At 47.8% G+C, this 19,534-nt stretch overlaps 1 protein-coding gene and 1 long non-coding RNA gene across 2 annotated transcripts in view; one reads left to right on the top strand and one right to left on the bottom strand.

Annotated features, from left to right (window-relative positions):
• The window catches only part of CFAP221 (cilia and flagella associated protein 221), an 86,887-nt gene extending 70,443 nt beyond the window's left edge, over positions 1-16,444 (top strand). Inside the window, 6 exon segments of the mRNA XM_057551985.1 lie at positions 1,562-1,720; positions 3,062-3,153; positions 8,608-8,700; positions 10,880-10,975; positions 16,356-16,394; positions 16,396-16,444. Coding sequence (XP_057407968.1) covers positions 1,562-1,720; positions 3,062-3,153; positions 8,608-8,700; positions 10,880-10,975; positions 16,356-16,394; positions 16,396-16,444 — 528 coding nt within the window.
• LOC130708767 (uncharacterized) lies at positions 14,103-18,787 on the bottom strand. The gene is made up of 3 exons (XR_009009142.1): positions 18,663-18,787; positions 18,083-18,217; positions 14,103-17,631 (listed from the first exon to the last, which is right to left on the bottom strand). It is a non-coding gene; the product is annotated as an uncharacterized LOC130708767 (long non-coding RNA).
• Between the last annotated feature and the right edge of the window lie 747 nt (positions 18,788-19,534).

The raw sequence follows: 19,534 nt of genomic DNA on the forward strand, positions 1-19,534 counted from the left end.
TCACACTGTGACCAGGCCCAGCTGGGGTCTCTGTCATCCTGCCCCGAATCCCTGAGGCATCCCTTCCCACGGGCTGTCCTGATTGTCCTTTGTCACCACAGGGGTGACTCCTGGTGACGGAGGTCAGCAGCCTCGAGATTCGGGTCCTCGCCCTATTTCTGGGGAAGTAATTGTGCCGAGAGCACCTGGGCGGCTCAGGCTGGGTGCTTGCCCTGTCTCCTGTCCTTTGCTCCTCCTTCCGGCACGTCCTCGCACGCTGGGGGATTTAAGGGGCCCTGCACGGCAGCAGGACGCGTCCCCCACTTGCCCACCCACACCCGCCTTCCTCTGCATCCTCAGCCTCCCCGGCTTTGTCTCGTCAGGCCCCACCTTTCCCCTTGTTCCCTCCCAGCCCCCCAGCCCCGACCTGGGTCAGGGTGGGGACCCAATGTCTGCCTTCACCTCTGTCCGTGTCCCCATCTCGTGTGGCACGGGAGGAGAGCTGCTGTGCACACACAGATACTCCACTCCTGACTCCCTCGGGGGTCATCGCCTCCCTGCCGGCCTGCTGCCTTTACATCCATGAGTTCGTGCAAGAGCTTCTCTGCGGCCCTGGCTGCAAATCAGCCTCCCTGCGTGACCGGAGCACAGGCGGCCCAGGGTTTGTGGCCGGGACGCCTTCATCACACCCACGATAGCCGGGCCCTCCTCTGGGTGCTGTCATGTCGCCTTCAAGTTGTTGGGGACACTTGTTTCTTGGCGGTGAGACTGGGTTCCCGTCAGTCGTGTGGAGTTCGGTGGGTTTTTTAAAAAATATTTTTTTAAATTATTCAAACAAAAAGAACAGAATCTCAGCTTAGTGGTTCCTAAACATCTGCAATTAAACAACCCCAAGGGAGCTAAAAGCTATGTTGTTTGGGACGAGAGCCGGGTTTTCGTTGGACAGGCCCCAGAAGGAGCATTAAAAGGCTCCACATTTTCGTATATTTTGATATAACTGCTCTGTGCCTCCGTTAGTTCTGCTGGAAAATTAGTAAAAAAACAGGAACTCCCTTAAAGCCAGATACTTCATCCAAATGGAGCCTTCCTGAATTAAAAACATCACCAAAACAGTGTTAAACGCTGATGTTTCCTGATATATCACATGCCACCCTCTCCTTTGTCTTCTCTTTAAAGTTACTTTTTAGAAGCTATTCTTTTGTTTCCAAAACCAGAAGCTCATTGCTTTTTAAAACCAGTTTCCTTATTTAATAAATCCCCCTAATTGATCAAATTTAGAAACAAATACTTTAAGCTGTTTAAGCTGCAATTTCATTTGTACTCGTTTCCATGGGAGCTCAGTGAATCCGCGTGGTAGGTAATGAAGCGCTTCAACCAGAAAAGTGACATTTGTGAATGGCCGTGACCACTGCCCATCTGAAGCCACCTCTGCTCTCCTGCTTCTCTTTCCCAGACGGGCTGACAGAGGTGGGGTCAGAGCGCGGGGCCGGGGGCGCCGAAGGGAGCCTTAGCTGACGCCTGTCCTGTGGCGGAGGAGGAAACCGGTCCACAAAAGAGACCCCGTGTTCCGTCTCTCCCGCAGAACCCCAGCCCAGGGTTATTTGCCGTGAAGCACCCGCTGACCTACGCGGAAACCTCGATCGATTACCATCTGTGCACCCACCCCAAGTACAACTTCACCAAGGAGTCCCACTGCAGCTCCAGCGTCCCCCTCACCCAGAAGCAGTTTCTCCATCACACGGTAAAGCCATCCCGGCTCAGCGGCAGAGCTGGCCCCGGGCTGCGGGGACGGGCAGGGGACAAGGAGGAAGGGTCACCGCTGGGACCGAGGAATAGAGGGTTTGCCGCCACGGCTGCAGGACAAGGACGGTAAGCGTGGCGCTGTGGACCCTGTCATGCCCCAGCCCTGAAGGGGGGCAGGTGGGGACTCAGCGTCACCCCCGTCCGCCCGTACCCAGCTCCCGGCTTCACGGTGCCCCCTTTTCAACATTCTTACTCTCTTTTTCCCTTGAAGGTCATGCCTAATATTCATCTTATCCCCACTGCAACCGTGGAAAAACAGTCGCGTGGCGGCCATAACCCCGTGGCCTGACCCCCCGCCCCTTTGTTTGGTCCCCAACAAGGACAGAAAGGTCCTAATGGACAAGGTGGCGATGTGACAAACGCGCAGTGAGGAAGAGGCTCCCGAGAGCTCCTTCTTCCCCCGAATAACCAGCCTGACCTCAGCCTCCAGGCACCTCCCACTCGGGCTGGAACCCTAACTTAGGTCGCGTCTCAGCCCCGCCCCGCCAGCCCCGCCCCGCACCTCTGCCCGCATCACCTTCCTGCCTCCGGGTTCTGGGACTCAAGCGCCGATCCCTGGGGGCCGTGCTCCCTCCCTCTCCCCCAGCCCCGCATCCAGCCGCCCCTGGATCCTCCCTGGATCCCACCGGTCGGCCTCACACACCATGTGACCCCCTGTCCCGCACCCCAGGGCCCAGCAGCGCGCCGTCACCCTCCGGAGAAGCCTTCCTTCCACACAAATCCGATCCGGTCGTTTTCCGGTTTGGAAACCCTCCGTGGTCCCTGCTGCCCCTGGGAGCAGCTCCAGGCTCATTAGCTTGGCCCACGAGGCCCTTCACGGCCAGCCTGCCTCTCCAGCCTCATTTCCTGTCACCCCCGTCACCCGCCCTGCACTCGGTGCTCTCCTGACAGCACCCTCCTCGCATTTTCCACGCATTTGCGCGCGCTTACCCCTGCCTGGAAAGCCCTCTGATGAACTGACCCGTCCTCTGAATGTTGCGTTAGCATCACATGCACAGTAGTCAGAACGGATGGAAAGGCCAGACCTGTCCTCCACCAGCAGGACCGTTGCTCCTGTGCCTCGTAAGTCAGGGGCGGGAGCCTCTCCGTCCTCCCTGCCTTAATGCCTGTTGCAGCAGTTGCAGCAGTTGCTGGAGCAGTTAGCCTCAGAAAAGTTCTACTAAACTTAATGAAATGATACATTTTAGAGCTCAACTTGGATTGAAAAATACTGAGTTTAATGAAGTGGAAGTCCTTCCTAAACTTTACACGTGGTCCCCCTGTGCCGGCTCTGTTACAGGATGTCATTCCTGGAGTGATGAGCTGGAAGAGGTTCCAGTGCCTGGTCCTCTCGACCCTGCCCGAAACCTCTCAGACGGAGATGGCGCAGAGGTGAGCCCAGCTCCCCGTCGCCTCGCAGAGGCGTGTGTGCCCCGCAGAGCGCAGAGGCTGCAACCCCAAAAGTTACCTGCCAGTAGTATGTCAGAGCATACTTGTAGTGCATCGTGAGGGAAGTCTGCTAGCCAGAGGAATATGATGGTGTGTATAAAGTCATATCTTGACTTCATCTTAATTGAGATATACTTTTTTTTAACTTTTACTGAAATATAGTTGATTTACAATGTTATGTTAGTTTCGGATGTACAGCAAAGTGACTCAGTTATATGTGTGTGTGTATATATATATGTATATATATACATATATTCTTTTTTACATTCTCTTCTATTATAGGCTATTACAATATATCGAATATAGTTCCCTGTGCTATGCAGTAGGTCCTTGTTGTTTACTTTATATAAATTAGTGGTGTGTATCTGTTGATCCCAAACTCCTGATTCATCCCCACCCACCTCCTCCACTCCCTTCCCCCCTGGTAACCACAAGTTTGCTTTCTATGTCTGTGAGTCTATTTCTGTTTTGTAAATAAGTTCATTAGTATCATTTTTTTAGATTCCATATATAAGTGATATCATATGACATTTGTCTTTTTCTTTCTGACTGACTTCACTTAGTATGATCGTCTCTAGGTCCATCCATGTTGCTGCAAAGGGCACTATTTTGTTCTTTTTTATGGCTGAGTAATATGCCATTGTATCTATGTACCGCATCTTTTTTTTTTAACATCTTTATTGGAGTATAACTGCTTTACAGTGGTGTGTTAGTTTCTGCTTTATAACAAAGTGAATCAGTTATACATATACATATATCCCCACATCTCTTCCCTCTTGCGTCTCCCTCCCACCCTCCCTATCCCACCCCTCTAGGTGGTCACAAAGCACCGAGCTGATCTCCCTGTGCTATGCAGCTGCTTCCCACTAGCTATCTATTTTACATTTGGTAGTGTATATATGTCCACGCCACTCTCTCACTTTGTCCCAGCTTACCCTTCCTCCTCCCCATGTCCTCAAGTCCATTCTCTACGTCTGCATCTTTATTCCTGTCCTGCCCCTAGGTTCTTCAGAACCCTTTTTTTTTTTTTAGATTCTATATATATGTGTTAACATACAGTATTTGTTTTTCTCTTTCTGACTTACTTCACTCTGTATTACAGACTCTAGGTCCATCCACCTCACTACAAATGACCCAATTTCGTTTCATTTTATGGCTGAGTAATATTCCACTGTATATATATACCATATCTTCTTTATCCATTCCTCTGTTGATGGACACTTTCCGCACTGCCAGCCAAAAAGCTCCTCCTGAATGAAGCAGAATCGAGGCTGGTCCACATGCTGTTCCCTTCGGGTTATTTCCTCAGTGCTTCTCAGCTGCCCCCCTTTGCCTGGAGATTAACATGAGACCAAGATGTGGCCCATGGTAGGGGCTCGAAAATATAGTTCCTTTTCTGTGAGTTCATGTTACTGAACCAAACTTGGGTCCACTCGCCTGTGCACAGCAAAGCCAATCTACGGACACCGGCTTGTGGCGGAGGCAAGCACAGCCTTTGTTGCAGGTGCCAAGCAAAGAGTCAGGGACAGTTACAGCTCAGGAAGCCCCAACTCCCCGATGGCTTCCAGGGAAGCATTTTTAAAGGCCAGGTGATGGAGGGGTGTCGCAGGGTGTGTGATCAGCTCATGCACAATTCTCTGATTGGTTGGTGGTGAGGTTACAGGGTGGTGTCTCATCGTCAGTCCTCAGGTCTGGGGGCTACGTGCTCGTGGTCATCAAGTAGTTAACGTCTTCCGTTTGACAGGGGTTTTGGCATCCGTAAGACAACTGAGGAATGTGCGTCAGACACTGTTATCTGGGTACCCCTCAGACAGGAGCAAGGGCAGAGGACATGGGGAGGGGTCTGTACCTCCCCACCAGCCGGACAGAGACGGTCACACACCCTGCAGCCCTCACCCCAAAGTGTGCCTTTAAAAACGCCTGCCTGAAAACCACTGGGCAGTTCTGGGGTTTGGGGCACAAGCCACCTCGTCTCCTTGCTGGCCCTGAACCTTCCTCTGCTCCAGACGCCGACGTTTCGGGTTGCTTGGCCTTGCTCTGCGTCAGGCACACGAAATTTTGTTTGGTAACATTAGCATATTTCTAAAATCTGAAATCTCCAGAATCGAGGGCTGGATGGAACAGTGACCTTGTAGGGAGAAGGAACGCTTTGGTATCTGAGAGACCTGCCTCGTAACCCGCTAGCCCTGTCACCCACTCTGTGTCCCTGGGCCACCGTTACCTATTACTGAAGCCCGTTGAGCAATCATTTCCTCGTCTGTGAAATGGGGACGGTGAAGGGGTCCTCACGGACCACATGAGTTGTAAGGACTCAAGTGGTGCATCTAGCACCATCCTTAGTAACCCTTCCCCCTTCTGCCCTCCCCCACCCACTAAACCTTGCGGTAACTCTGCTGCCACCATACGGCGATGACCCGCCACCACCTGGACACACGGCCTCGTTTTGCTCTGGGGTGAGGGCACTTCCGAATGGACCGCAGTCATCAGTAGACCAAACACAGCTGGGTGTGGGTACCGTCCAGAGACTGAATACGCAAATCGAGCAATGGTGGGCAGTGGACACGCCGGGGTCCTCCAGCTGTCGGCAAGCACCGGTCTCAGGAATTAAGAAAAAAATCCTGTTTTTTTTTCCAAAGCAATGTTCTTGGAAAAATCTCCCGAGGCTGTTCTTTCAAAAGGCACTCAGAGGGCTTCCCTGGTGGCGCAGTGGTTGAGAATCTGCCTGCCAATGCAGGGGACACGGGTTCGAGCCCTGGTCTGGGAAGATCCCACATGCCGCGGAGCAACTAGGCCCGTGAGCCCCAACTACTGAGCCTGCGCGTCTGGAGCCTGTGCTCCGCAACAAGAGAGGCCGCGATAGTGAGAGGCCCGCGCACCGCGATGAAGAGTGGTCCCCGTTTGCCACAACTAGAGAAAGCCCTCGCACAGAAACGAAGACCCAACACAACCAAAAATAAATAAATAAATAAATAAATAAATAATTAAAAAAAAAAAAAAAAAAAGGCACTCAGAATGCAGTCACCTTGCGCTTGAACTAGCCATGAATTAAACAAGAATACTCCCCAACTAGGACTTGTTACCTCCAGCTTCTGTGCCCAAGTGCTCTGTTGGCCAGTTTGTTTCAAAATAAACCATAACTGCACCACAGATTATAAAATCAAGAGAGGATTATTTATTTCTTTATCATGGATTTCTATGATGTAAGACCCTAGATAATGTTTTTATTTCTAAAAGAGTTACAGAATTATAATAGTATTCCTTTTTAAACTTTCTACACATCTGCTAATGATACTTCAACTTTGCAATCATTTTTCTTGAATAGGTTGCCTATTTCTTAGCTGCTATTTCCCCTGTATTTCTGCCCCTGAGAGTTATTGTTAAACCACGCAGTATCCTTAGTTAATGTTTATTCACTCCAAGTCATTTTTGCATTCGTAATGATCAAAACAGCTCACTTGGGTTCTTTGCTCGTTAATAAATTCAGAGAGAATTTACTGAGTCTCTGTGACTTCCATGAAATCTGAGTAAACAGCGACAAAGAAGTCATCTAATCCAGTGGTGCCCAGACTTTGGGGTTTTACAGACAACTGAAATTTCCAGAAGAAGCTTAGGCACTGACTTAGAGTTGTCGGCATTTTACTTTTCCAAGAAAGGCACGAAACAAAACAAAGCAAAACAAAACACCCAACCTCCGTCCACTGCCACCACCCTTTCAATTCCAGAGGAACATATTAACACATGGAAAAGTAAGCAGGACATGGTCTCAGAATTTTAAAATTAGGTAAGTTTGGTCTATGAAAAACCCTTGGTTGTTGCCATTCCGTCTTCCAGACCACGCTGGCCCCTGGGGAGTGGTCCAGGCTTCCACCGTCTCCCACCCTCCTCTCGGCTACATGCGCTCTGAGGTCTCAGTGGGATTGTCCGTTAGAACCTGCATTCTCTGTCACCAAGTCAGTAAATAGGACTGATCTCTGGGTGGTGGAGGCCAGGTCCCTTTTCAGTGAGGAATGGTATTAGAGACCAAAATCTGGGTTCCTGGTGCACACATCGTTACTGGGGGTGGAGCGGGGAGGTCGTCTCTTGGCCTCCTCAGCAGACAAGCCAGAGTGTGTACGTGGGGAAATGCATACATATATATGCACACACATACACACGTATGTACACATTCATACAAAAGTACACGACCACCTACATCTACACACATATGCACACGTCCATGTGCACGTAAGCACACATATACACACCTACACCCATTTCAGGCATCATGAACCCACGCCGGTGCTTGTAATCCAAGTCCACATTCATGGCGTTGCTGCTTGCTTCTCCCCGTTCCGTAGTTGTCTGTCTCTTCTTTCCCCGTGAGAACCCCGGTCTCCTAACACACTCACCCCCTCAGCTTTATAGAACGTCAAAAATAGTTTCAGAATGGCTTCACCTATAACCACTTTAATAGACAAGCATTTTTGCTTATTCAACAAGGAGAAGAAGCTTATCTCCACGACGTATCTGCACACACCAAGGAGGCTTCAGTTAACCTCCTGGTTTTCCATTCCTGCCGCCTGCCTTACCCTCCGCCTGCAGCCTTTCTAGAGCCTGCGAGGAGGTCAGTTTCCTGCCGTGGGTCACTCTTCACTCTCTTCTATGAGACAACACTCCTCTCAGCTTCTAGAAACTTATTCCAGAAAATTATTTTAAAAGTTTATCCATTTGTGACTCTTTTCCTATTCTCTTTGCTGTTGTGGGTTCAGTTTTTATTCCTCTAATATCATTTGAGAGGCATGTTAAGAAGGAGTTGAGACCAAAAAAAGGGGAAAATTTTTTAAAAGGTGAGTGTTTGCTCCACCAACTTGAAACAGAAGTCTGCCGCCGACTTTAAAAACAACAAAATGTTTTTTCTCCCCATCTCAATTCTTTTAATGTCCTCAACACCCAGTAATTTGTATATGAAGCTGTAAAATCATGATACCAAACAATATATAAGGGGGTGGGGAGGGGGCTGAAACTGAATAAACAGCTAAGGAAGAGTATAAACATGGGAAAAAATATTAAGAACAAAAAGCGAACTAACTGCCCCACGCCAGCCCGACCCCCAGGAAATAGTGTAAGTTTAGACACCACAAGTTTGACAGTTCTGTTTCTAAACTCTGGGAAATGTCTTTTTTAAAACTGAAGTATAGTTGATTTACAGTAACACTGGGAAGTGTCTTCTTTGGCCCCATTCTCTTGGGTTTGACTGGTACCTATCGCAGCCCCGCCTTTACCTCTAGGGAGACGTGAGTGGGTTTGCAGGAACGAAGGAGGGCAGAACGGTAGCGTAAAACAGCAGTGGTGGAAAGAAAAGTGCTTTAGGAAATTGTGTAAAGACCCCGAGACTAGTAATGTGTGATTTTTCCACAGCTGTGATTCCTTCAATTTAGCCATGCTTCCTGTAGACGTCCCTGCCGTTCTTGACGCCTTACCAGAAGAAGACAGAATGGAGACCATCGAACGGTACTCTTTTACTTTTGGTCTCTTGTGTTGTCTATTTTCCAGAAATAGTCCCGGTGCTATGAGAGATTTCCAAGGAGCACACAGTGCCCGAGCTTGCACCCCAGCCGAGACACGGCTAACACCCAGCCATGCCCCCAACTAGATAGGATGCTGGATCCGTGGTGGAGAACAGTCTAAGGTCTCACGCTGGCTGGTCTTACCGTGCTGCAGGCGCTCAGGGGAGGGGCGAGCGCAGGGGGTGCTGAGTGGGCTTCCAAGGCTGCAGAGTCGCGTGGACTTGGGTTAGTGCTCGAAGGCTGGGTGGGATTTGGAGGGACATAAAGAAATATAGCGCCCCCAGGTAAATAAAAAATTTTAAAAAGAAAAAAACAAAAACAAAGGAAATTTTAAAAGAAAGAGCGAAAACAAACAAAAAGAAAAAATAAAAAAATAAAAAGAACTATCAGCCCCAAACCAGGCTGCTTAAACTTGATTTTACTGCCGAGCACCCAGCATCCCGTGGGAACGCGGCCTTGACGCGCCTGTGGCTGTACCCACGTGACCATTTTCCCTGTGGATAATCAGTGAGGGAAGTCCTGAATATCCGAGGCGTGTGTCGGTTTTTGTGAGACCTGCCCACACACAAGTGTGATACTTGAGCGCCTGAAGCTTGGAACCCAGGTGTGGACGGGGAGGTGGAGTGTCCGCCACTCAAAGCCCAGAGCACGAGGGCGTTTCCTGAGGACGCTGCGGCCGGGCGGGCGGGGGTGACACACGGTTCCTTGCGGTTCAGCGTTGGGGGCCGCCGGGGAGACGCTCTGCAGACCCCTCCCCCATTCAGCACCGATGCGCGGACCCCTGGGGCTCAGTTTCCCCATCTCTGAAATGGGAATAGTAGTACCTGCTTCTCGGGCGTTGTCACCCAGGACGATGAGGAGGAGGAGGGGGTGGCCGACATCTACTGAGCACTAAACGCGCGTCAGGCCAAAGCCTCCCTCACCCACAACGAGGTCGTGTTATTTTCCACTCTCGGGGGATGAGGAAGGCGCTAACGGGAAGGCGCTCTCTGCACAGCGCCAGCATCACGCGGGACTGGCCCGGAGCAGCTGCTCCGCGAAGCTCACGGGGTCGGAAGGACTCTGTGCGGTTTCCACGGTGTTTAAACCCAACAGAAAACTGCTCTGCCCGCCTCTGTTTACGTACCGCTGTCAGGAGAGTGTTCCTCTTGCTAATTCTAAATTTGGAAGCCTCCGTTGATCTCGGGAGCATTTCTCTGAGTGTAGCAGAGACGGCCTCTCAAAAAAACTGTCCTCTCTTCCTCGTGTGGAAACCGGAGGCTCATGGTCCCAGCCTCCCCTGCAGTTACGTCATCCATGTCGCTCGGCCTCTGACAAAGGGACAGGAGCAGACATGGGATCTTCTCCCGAGGGCAGGACCAGGATGGGGTGGGCTCCTGCACCCTCCCTCTCGCTGCTTCGTGGAGCTGGAACCCACACGTGCAGGGACCCAGCTGTGACCGTCCAACAACCAAGCTCGAGGCCAGGGGTCCACAAGCGGCCGAATCTGGCCTGCTGCCTGCTTTTGCAAACCGGTTTACTGAAGTGCAGCCACACTCATTCATTTGTGTATTTTTCCATGATTCCTTTCATGCTGCAACAGCAGAGCTGAGTAGTTGTAAAAGAGACCCTACGACCCGCAGAGGCCTTTACAGGAAAAGTTTGCTGACCCCTGCTCTAGGGGATCGCGGAGCCCAAGATGAAAATAACCTCGGTCCCTGTGATGTCTTCTCTCACCCATAGGTTATTTAGAAATATACTGTTTCATTTTTAAAGCAGTCGTGGATTTTTTTACTCTTTGCTATTGATTTCTATTCGAATTCCATGTGGCCATAGAACATTCTCTGAATGATTTCAATCTTTTGAAACATTCATGCTTTCCTTATAGTCCAAGATATGGTCAATATTGGTAAATGTTCCACGTGCACCTGAAGAGAATATGAATTCTGTAACCGCATTTCTGAACCGCTTTTTATTCTCTGCTTATAAATAACCATTCCCACTACTGTGGGTTGGTAGAAAGCTATCTGTCAGCCTTATGCTTTTTCTTAACGTAGATTCCAGAAGAGTAGGTGGGAGGAATGTTGAAGGAATTGCATAAATCTTAAATGACGACAATATTTCTCGATTTTATTCCTTCTCAGCGAGCTCTGTGAGCAGAGTATAGACATCATGCTGACTCCAGAAATGATGGAGGTGGAATTCCCTATGTTGGGCTACAAGGACACCAAGAAGGAGAAGTAAGTGGACGCTCTGATGGCCTAGGAAGAGGCAGCCGGGATAAAGCTTATCCTACAGGACGCACAGAACTGCCGTGCTGTTTGGATCTAAGAACGTGTCAGAAGGGGCACGTTTCCAATGCTTCAGATGTTTAGATGTGTATTTTATGCATAGCGACGCTCCCTCAAATGTTGTTGGCAAATAAACCTTTAGAGCAGAGTCCAGCATTCCCATTTGCTTATCGTGTAATTTCAGAGCTGTGTTTGCTTCTTATGAGTAGCTGGATGAGCTTCATGCAGTATAAGAGGCCCAGGCTCTGGAGCCTGGCGAGACCCGGGGCCGCATCCCATTTAGCGCCCGTGCCACCTCCAGCGGCATTGCTCATCTTCAGCAACTGGGCAGTTGTGAGGGTTAAATGAGATGCCGGTGCGAAGACACCTCTCCAGCTGCTCTACGTGAACTCGCTTGGCACACGTGAATTCTTCTCTTTGCCTCTCCCTCAGGGGCCAACTAGCCGAGCAAACCGTCACCCTTCAAGAATTGGTTTTGAAGAATACTTTGGTAAAGTAAATAGCCACCAGAGTTCATATGGTTTGTAAGTTTGAAATTCCAGTTATCCTTTTTAGAATTCTTTTTCTCTTTAAAAAAAAAAAGTCTTTTTTGGGACTTCCCTGGCGGTCCAGTGGTTAAGACTCCGCGCTTCCACTGCAGGGGGTGCGGGTTCAACCCCTGGTAGGGGAACTAAGATCCCGCATGCCGCATGGCCAAAAAATAAACAAAAATAGAAATAAACAAATCAATGATTTTTTTAAAAATTCTACTGAAAAAATAAAAATAAAAAAAGCCTTTTTTTACTATTAAAATGTTAGAAAATACAGAAAAGTATAAATAATAAAATAAAAACAATAATCCTACCACCCAGAGGCAGTAACTTGTACATTTTGATGTGTGGTCTTCCAAGGATTTGTTTGTTTGTTTAAATAAACCATAAACACCTATTATATTTTGTTAAACCATACATACAGTCATCACTCGGTATCCACAGGGGATTGGTTCCAGGACACCCCCATCCCGGGTACCAAAATCTGCGGATGCTCAAGTCCCTATATAAAATGCTGTAGAATTTGCGTATAACCTACGCACACCTTCCCATATACTTTAAATCATCTCTAGATTACTTATAATACCTCATACAATGTAGATGATTTGTAAATAGTTGCCAGCGCATGGCAAATTCAAGTTTTGCTTTTTGGAACTTTCTGAATTTTTTTTTCATCCGGGGTTGGTTGAATCTGAAGATGCAGGACCTACGGATACAGAGGGCCAACTGTATGTGTTGATATACACTCATACGTGCATACCTTATATATATATGAATTCAATCATATTGTTCATATTGTTTTATCTTCTAGACTTTTATCTAGCAGTATATCATAAACATAGATGTATAGACACAGAGAGCAGTATATCATATAGATGTATAGACACAGAGAGCAGTATATCATAAACATAGATGTATAGACACAGAGAGCAGTATATCATAAACATAGATGTATAGACACAGAGAGCAGTATATCATATAGATGTATAGACACAGAGAGCAGTATACCATATAGATGTACAGACACAGACACACATCTCTGTATCTCATTGGTGGGTGTACCATCGTGTGCTCACACATCCTTCTACTGATGATCACATCACCTCTCTTCAATGTTTTGCTGTTGCCAGTAGCGCTGCAACAAACCTCCTTGTGCCATAATTCCGTGCAAACTTATCAGACTGTCTCCTTGGGATAAATTCCTAGAAACATAAATGCTAGATCCATGTTCATTTTAAGGTTTTAATATATAGTGCTTCACCACCATCCAGAAAGTTCATCAACAAACCTCCTACCAGCAGAGGTCAGGATGCCCACATTCAAATGCCCTGAACAACGTGTTATAGTATCAGACTTTTTTTCTTTACCAATATGATAGGTTTTTAAATGACCAAATCATTGTTTTAATTTTAAACTTCTTTGTTTACAAGTGATGGTAAAAAATTTCCTATGTTTATCAATTGTTTTTCTTCTTTTATGAAGGGATTTTTTGCCTATATTGTAGAAAGTGTTTATCTTTTTCTTACTTATTTGTAAGAAAGAGTGCCTCATATTTTAGGGATAATTACCCTTCTTGTGTATACTGTAAATTTCTTAGTTTGTCTTCCTTGTTTGCGGTGTTTTGGGGAGGTCCTGCCTTTTCAGAAGGGAATACCCACGTATCTTAGAGGAGCATGGGGTTCCTTTGGTTTGTTTGTGATAGTAGCAGAGGCCTACAGCAAACCAACACTTCTCAGAAAGTAGACTGGCAGTTTCTCGTAAAAGAAAATTCAGGAAATAAAAATTTTAAATAGAATTTCAGTGAGCATCTGATTTAAGCAGCTAATTAACAATAAAATATCATGTTACACTACATAGCACATAGAACCTCTGACACCTCAACAAAGAGATGTACTTTGCATTTTGTTTTAGGTTTCAAACAGTTGACTTAAGAGGGTTTTTTTCAATTAATTTTTTAAAAAATTATTTTATTTATTTACTTTCGGCTGCATTGGGTCTTCGTTGCTGCGCGCGGGCTTTCTCTAGTTGCGGCGAGTGGGGTCTACTCTTCATTGCAGTGCGCAGGCTTCTCATTGCGGTGGCTTCTCTTGTTGCGGAGCACGGGCTCTAGGCGCGCAGGCTCAGTAGTTGTGGCTCTCAGGCTTAGTAGTTGTGGCACACGGGCTTAGTTGCTCCGCGGCATGTGGGATCTTCCCGGACCAGGGCTCGAACCCGTGTCCCCTGCATTGGCAGGCGGATTCTTAACCACTGCGCCACCAGGGAAGTCCCTAAGAGTTTAAAATAAAAACCCTTCTTTTTTTTTCAATTTCAAAAATTACCCCTGGCTTAGAATGGTTTGTTCCATGCGTGGGGCAATATCTCATACCTCTTTGCTTACTTGGTATTTAACCTGGTTTTTCACCATTTTCACTACAGAAGCTAACATTGAATGCCATTGGATTATCAAATGATTATTAAATGAAGTAGAATTTATTACTTTATATATTCACCCAAAGTGGAAGATCTTCTTTTCTTGTTTAATGTATTTCAGCTACTTTAACAAAAAAAAAAACCAACAATGAACTCTAAACATTTTCTGCACAACAACTTAGCTTCCAATTTTGTTTTCAAGATACACATACATTTCACACATTTTCAATAAATAGATCCATGGCCTTTTGAATTCATCTATTTTGCAGTTTAAATTATTTTTTGTACGTTTTTTCATGTGTCAAAATTGTCAATGTAATTATCAGTTTATTGGCTGCATAGTATTGCAACTGATTGATATCCCACAGATGATTTTTTTTCATTTTTTTTCAAATTTTTATTGAAATATAATTGATTTACAGTTGTGTTAGTTTCAGGTGTACAGCAGAGTGATTCAGTTATACATATATCTATCTATTCTTTTTCAGATTCTTTTCCCTTATAGGTTATTACAAGATACGAGTAGAGTTCCCTGTGCTGTACAGCAGGTATTTGCTTCTGAAATTCTCTCCAGTGCATAGCAAGCATGACCCAATGCTCAGTTCTGTCTTCTCTGTCCTTGTGCCTTTTCCTCACCTCCTTCAGCCTCAGCCAGAAGCGGACAGAGTCAGACACACACACACCAGAGCTTGGTCAGACAGGGACAGAAATAAAGAACCCATCCGTGGGACTTAATGTCCCCATGAAGACTGCTGTCTATTGGGTTTGTGGCAAATATTTATTTTCATGGATGCAAAGAATCATCTGCTCTCCCTCGATGGCTGTAATCAACCCGAGAGATTCTTTGCTGCCTTGATGGTGATCTCACCCTCTCAAGACCCACTAAGGAGAATCAGATTGCAAAATGTCCAAGAAACTGTGAGAGTGACTTTAGTTGCCAACATATCATTCAACTCCCCTTAGATTATCATATCACTCAATCATTAATATCTTTAAGGGCTGACATGATCTATATATTTTTACACTGATTCCATAAGGTGGTGCCAATTAGTTTTTTTTTTTTAATTATACACATTAGGGAACATTTTAGTTCTTCATTTTCTGGTATTTCTGCTTTTTCAAAACTTTTGGGTATTTGCCAAAACTTCACATTTCACCCTCTTTAGAAAATGTTTCAGAAGCACTTATTTTTTTAATTTTACTGAAGTATAGTGATTTACAGTGTTGTGTTAGTTTGTGCTGTACAGCAAAGTGATTCAGTTATACATATATATATATTCTTTTTCCTATTCTTTTCCATTATGGTTTATCACAGGACATTGAATATAGCTCCTGTGCTATACAGTAGGACCTTGTTGGTTATCCATCCTATATATAATAGTTTGCATCTGCCAATTCACCCCTCCCCCACCTTGGCAACAACCAGTCTGTTCACTATGTCTGTGAGTCTGTTTCTGTTTTGTAGATAAGTTCATTTGTGTCATATTTTAGATTCCACATATAAGTGATATTATATGGTATTTGTCTTTCTCTTTCTGACTTACTTCACTTAGTATGAGAATCTCTGGGTCCATCCATGTTGCTGCAAATGGCATGATTTCATTCTTTTTTATGGCTAATATTCCATTGTATACATGTACCACATCTCCTTTATCCATTCCTCTGTCGATGGACATTTAGGTGGCTTCCATGTCTTGCCTATTATGAATAGTGCTGCTGTGAATATAGGGGAGAAGCACTTAATTCTGTATTGAATTCTTCTATCTGGGCAAATCGTATAGCTGAGCTCACAGCCCTTAGACATCTGTGCTTCCAACCAAATACACTCATCACATCCTCCCAGATATTTGGAAAGTTCTGCCCCTCGACACACCGGCGACATCTGGCCTCCACATCAGCCACTCCTCCACCCAGGTGCAGAGCCCTCCCTCTTGATTCCCACCTTCTGGAGCTATTACCAGAGTCAGAGATACTGTGCGTCCACTTGACTCATAAACATGAAGAACCAGCTCCTGCCAACTGAGCCTTTAGAAGCCATCACGCCGGGATGTGTACGAATAAGTTCTCGTTTCCCCTTTGCAACAGTCCTGGGGGACGGGATGCACACGAGGTGTGCGTCTGGAAACGGCGGCTGAGAGCTTAGGTCACGTGGCTCTGCTGAGAAACTGGTGCGGCTCAGACTGGAAACCAGGCTTGAGCCACTTACCAGTCGGGTGTTTCCACTGGTGACTAAGGGATCGCTAAGCGTGCTTTCAACTGTGTATGCGGACAAACAGCCCTCCGACCTTCGCAAGGCATCTCTCGCAACGCTGGGCCCGGCGGCAGGTTGGTGGTGCTTCATGAGGGCCCTGATGCACCTTGCCAGGTCTGTGTTTGATGTATATGCTTAGAGAGGCGAGAGACCAAGCACAGCCACTGGAGAAGGCAGGAGATGAAGACCCTGCGGGGCAAAGCTCTCAACTCGTTGACTCTAGAATAACAACAGTCACCGGGAGGTCAGTTCCGCTCACTTGCTTTCTGCAGGTCACCGTGGTCCTCTTGGTCTGTTTATGTTCCAGCCATGTGGGGAATTAAAGTTTCCAGAGAGAAAAAAATTGAAATGTGGATGATGTATACATTTTTAAATTACTTTTCTCTGTAACAATAAAATGTCATCAGTATGATGGCAGTGTTTGGAGCTCCTCGCCGCAAGCTTTAGCGTGGGCGCAAAGGCTTCCGGAGTGCAAGAGGCTGAGCGCCCTCTGGGGGGCGGGGGGGGCTGCTCCCCCCGCCGCGACCCCCAGCTCCCGCGGCCCCCGAGCCCCCGACCCTGGTGAGGGCGACACTGGCTCCCCAGCGGCTGTGCCGGGGGCAGACCCAGGAGGGGGCCGGGGGCCAGAAACGGAGGGGACAGTGTGGGGCGACTGGAGCTCGCAGACTGGCTTGGGAGAAGAGGGTAACGCCTCTGTGAGCGCTCTCGGGGCAGCTGGGGCACGAGGGCGTTGCCTCGGGCCCCGGCGTCCCTGCGAAGGGTCAGTGAAAAGCAGGCCTCGTGACCGTGTGTGACAACATGACGGCAGTTCTCATCACAGCCTGGCTGCACGTCAGCATCGCTTGGAGAGCTTCAAAAACAACAGCTGCATCACTGCTATACTTAAACTGGACAACCACCAAGGACCTTCTCTACAGCCCGGGGAACTCTGCTCAATATCCTGCAATGACCTAAATGGGAAAAGAATCTGAAAAAGATTAGATACATGTATATGTATAACTGAACCACTTGGCTGTACTCCTGAAACTGACACAGCACTGTTAATCAACTCTACTCCAATATAAAAAACAAAACAAAACAAAACCAAAAAAACAGCCAAGTCAGACTTCCTGGGGTAGGACCCAGGCAGTAGTCATCCTTAGAGCTCTCCGGAGGATCCGATGTGCAGCCAGGATTGAGACCCACTGGCCTCCAGGATAAAGTCCAAATTCCTCACCGGGGGCTGCAAGCCCTTGCTTCCCTGGGTTCCGCCTCTAGCTTTCTTCTGCCCTGGCCCAGGCTCTCCCCGTGGGGCGGCAGGGGAGCTGGCCTGGGTGGCCGTCTGGTCCTCTTCTCATCAACCACACGGCTTCCTTAGTGTCTCTGAGCTTCCATTTTCCCCGTACGACCGGCTCCAGGGCTCGCCTCCCCTGGGGCTGTGAGGATTACATTAGGAAACGCGAAAAGTGTACCTGGCATTAAACAAGAGTTCAAAACTCTGAGCTCCCCTTAACTCACAGGGCAGGACCGAGGCAGCAGTAATTTAAAAATTTTTTTTCATTTTGAAATAACTTTAGACCTAAGGAAAAGTTGCAAAACCAGGACGGAGAGCTCGCATATATAGTACTCAGCTTCCCCTGACGTTAACCTCTACTGTGGCACAACCACCGAAAACCGGAAATGAAAACTGGCTCACGCTGTCGACTCAGGTGCTTTCACTGTTCAGGAGCCACGTGGCGTTTCGCCTCAAGTCTCCTTACTTCCTTCCCACCTGTGACGGCCCCTCAGATCCCTGAGCCAAGCAGCTCCCAGCCAGCCCGGTACCAGGGCCCCGCCTCACAACAGCCCCTCTTTTCTTGAAGAAGTTTGAGGGCGTCTGTGTCTTACCACCAAGGAGCTGAATCAGATCTCAGGCCTCAGCCAAGACATGGACCGGGGGTCTGGTGACACATTCTCCAACAGTGGTGTCTTCAACAAATGTTTCTTTTCATATACTCTGTTTGCGGGAAGTTTGTTAAAGCCCTTGTGAAAAGAGGGGAAGCGATGCAAAGGAAAGAGCTAGAAGCATATACAGAAGATCAACAGACAACACTTACACTCCCCAAGCCCCCGTGCATGCACACACACGTGCCCGTCCCAGGTCCAGCTCAATGTCTCGCCAGCTAGAGGCCCACAAAAGGTGGGCCCTTTTTTATGCACTTCCTCTCCCTGACGGTAGAGTAGACCTGAACCTGAGGACAGGCTACTCTTCAGGTCCCCACTGCCTGGAGCTCGACCGGCCACCCCTGGGGCACCAGTGGCCCTGCCGCTACCCCTCCCACCCCGGCCTTCCGGAAGCTCTCCCCTCTGCGTCAGGCTGATGCGTCTGAATTGCAAGCCTGCACAGGATGCCCAGGGCCTATCCTGTATTTACTATCCAGCGAACTACTCTGGACCTTTCCCTGGATTCCACGTCTAGAGGACTTACCAAGACTAATCTCCTCTTGCCTCGCGGTGCCGTTTAACCTCCAGCACCGCCAGAAGTCCGGCTGGATTAGCCGAGACGGGTACAGCAGAGACAGGGAGGTGGTTACTACCAGCCTCAGCTGTTCACATCATGACCTGCAGGAAGGAGGGCCGCCAGTGAGCAGTCATGGAAAGAAACATCGTTCTTCCTCTTTCTGTCTTTCCCACCAGTTGAAGAATCCCTCGGACAAGAGCTGTGGGCGAGAGTGCAGAGCCTCTGCGCCCACCCGGGCCAGCGGAGCCGCATGTCGAGTCTTTACCGGGGAGGGCGCTGACATGACGGGGGCAGTTTTGGGGGAAAGATGAGACTGAAGTTGCAAAACAGACAACGAGACTCAACCAAAATGATACTGTCCCAGTAACGGATACTGACTGACAAATTATAGATTTGGACTGTGCGTCCTTAAGGGAGCCTGTCAGTAAGCAGGAAATCAGTTAAGAGTGCACCTGGTAGCGGTCACTGGAAAAATAAAGTCATTCCATTGACCCCTCAATGAGCTGATATCACTCAGTCAGACTGACCCCACTATAGTCACCACCAAAAGTCCCAGCTTCTGACATCAAAAAGATACCAAGGAGTGACAGTCGGTGGAAAACTAGGATCTCGGAAGTGAGAGGGGGCTGTGCAGTGCAGCCTAGGCAAGGGACCCAGGGTCTAATTTAGTCTCCGCGGGTCGGTATTATAATAGACAGCACTCACATTAAAGTTAGTAAAAAAAAATGTTGTATTTGTGGCAATAGGGAAGCTGGTATTCAAGAAGAGACAAAAAATATTTTATATTAGAAGGTTTAAGTAGTCCATTAAATTGGAGTTAAATTTAAAATATGATTCCA

Source organism: Balaenoptera acutorostrata, chromosome 8, assembly GCF_949987535.1.
Source record: "Balaenoptera acutorostrata chromosome 8, mBalAcu1.1, whole genome shotgun sequence".
Taxonomy (NCBI): domain Eukaryota; kingdom Metazoa; phylum Chordata; class Mammalia; order Artiodactyla; family Balaenopteridae; genus Balaenoptera; species Balaenoptera acutorostrata.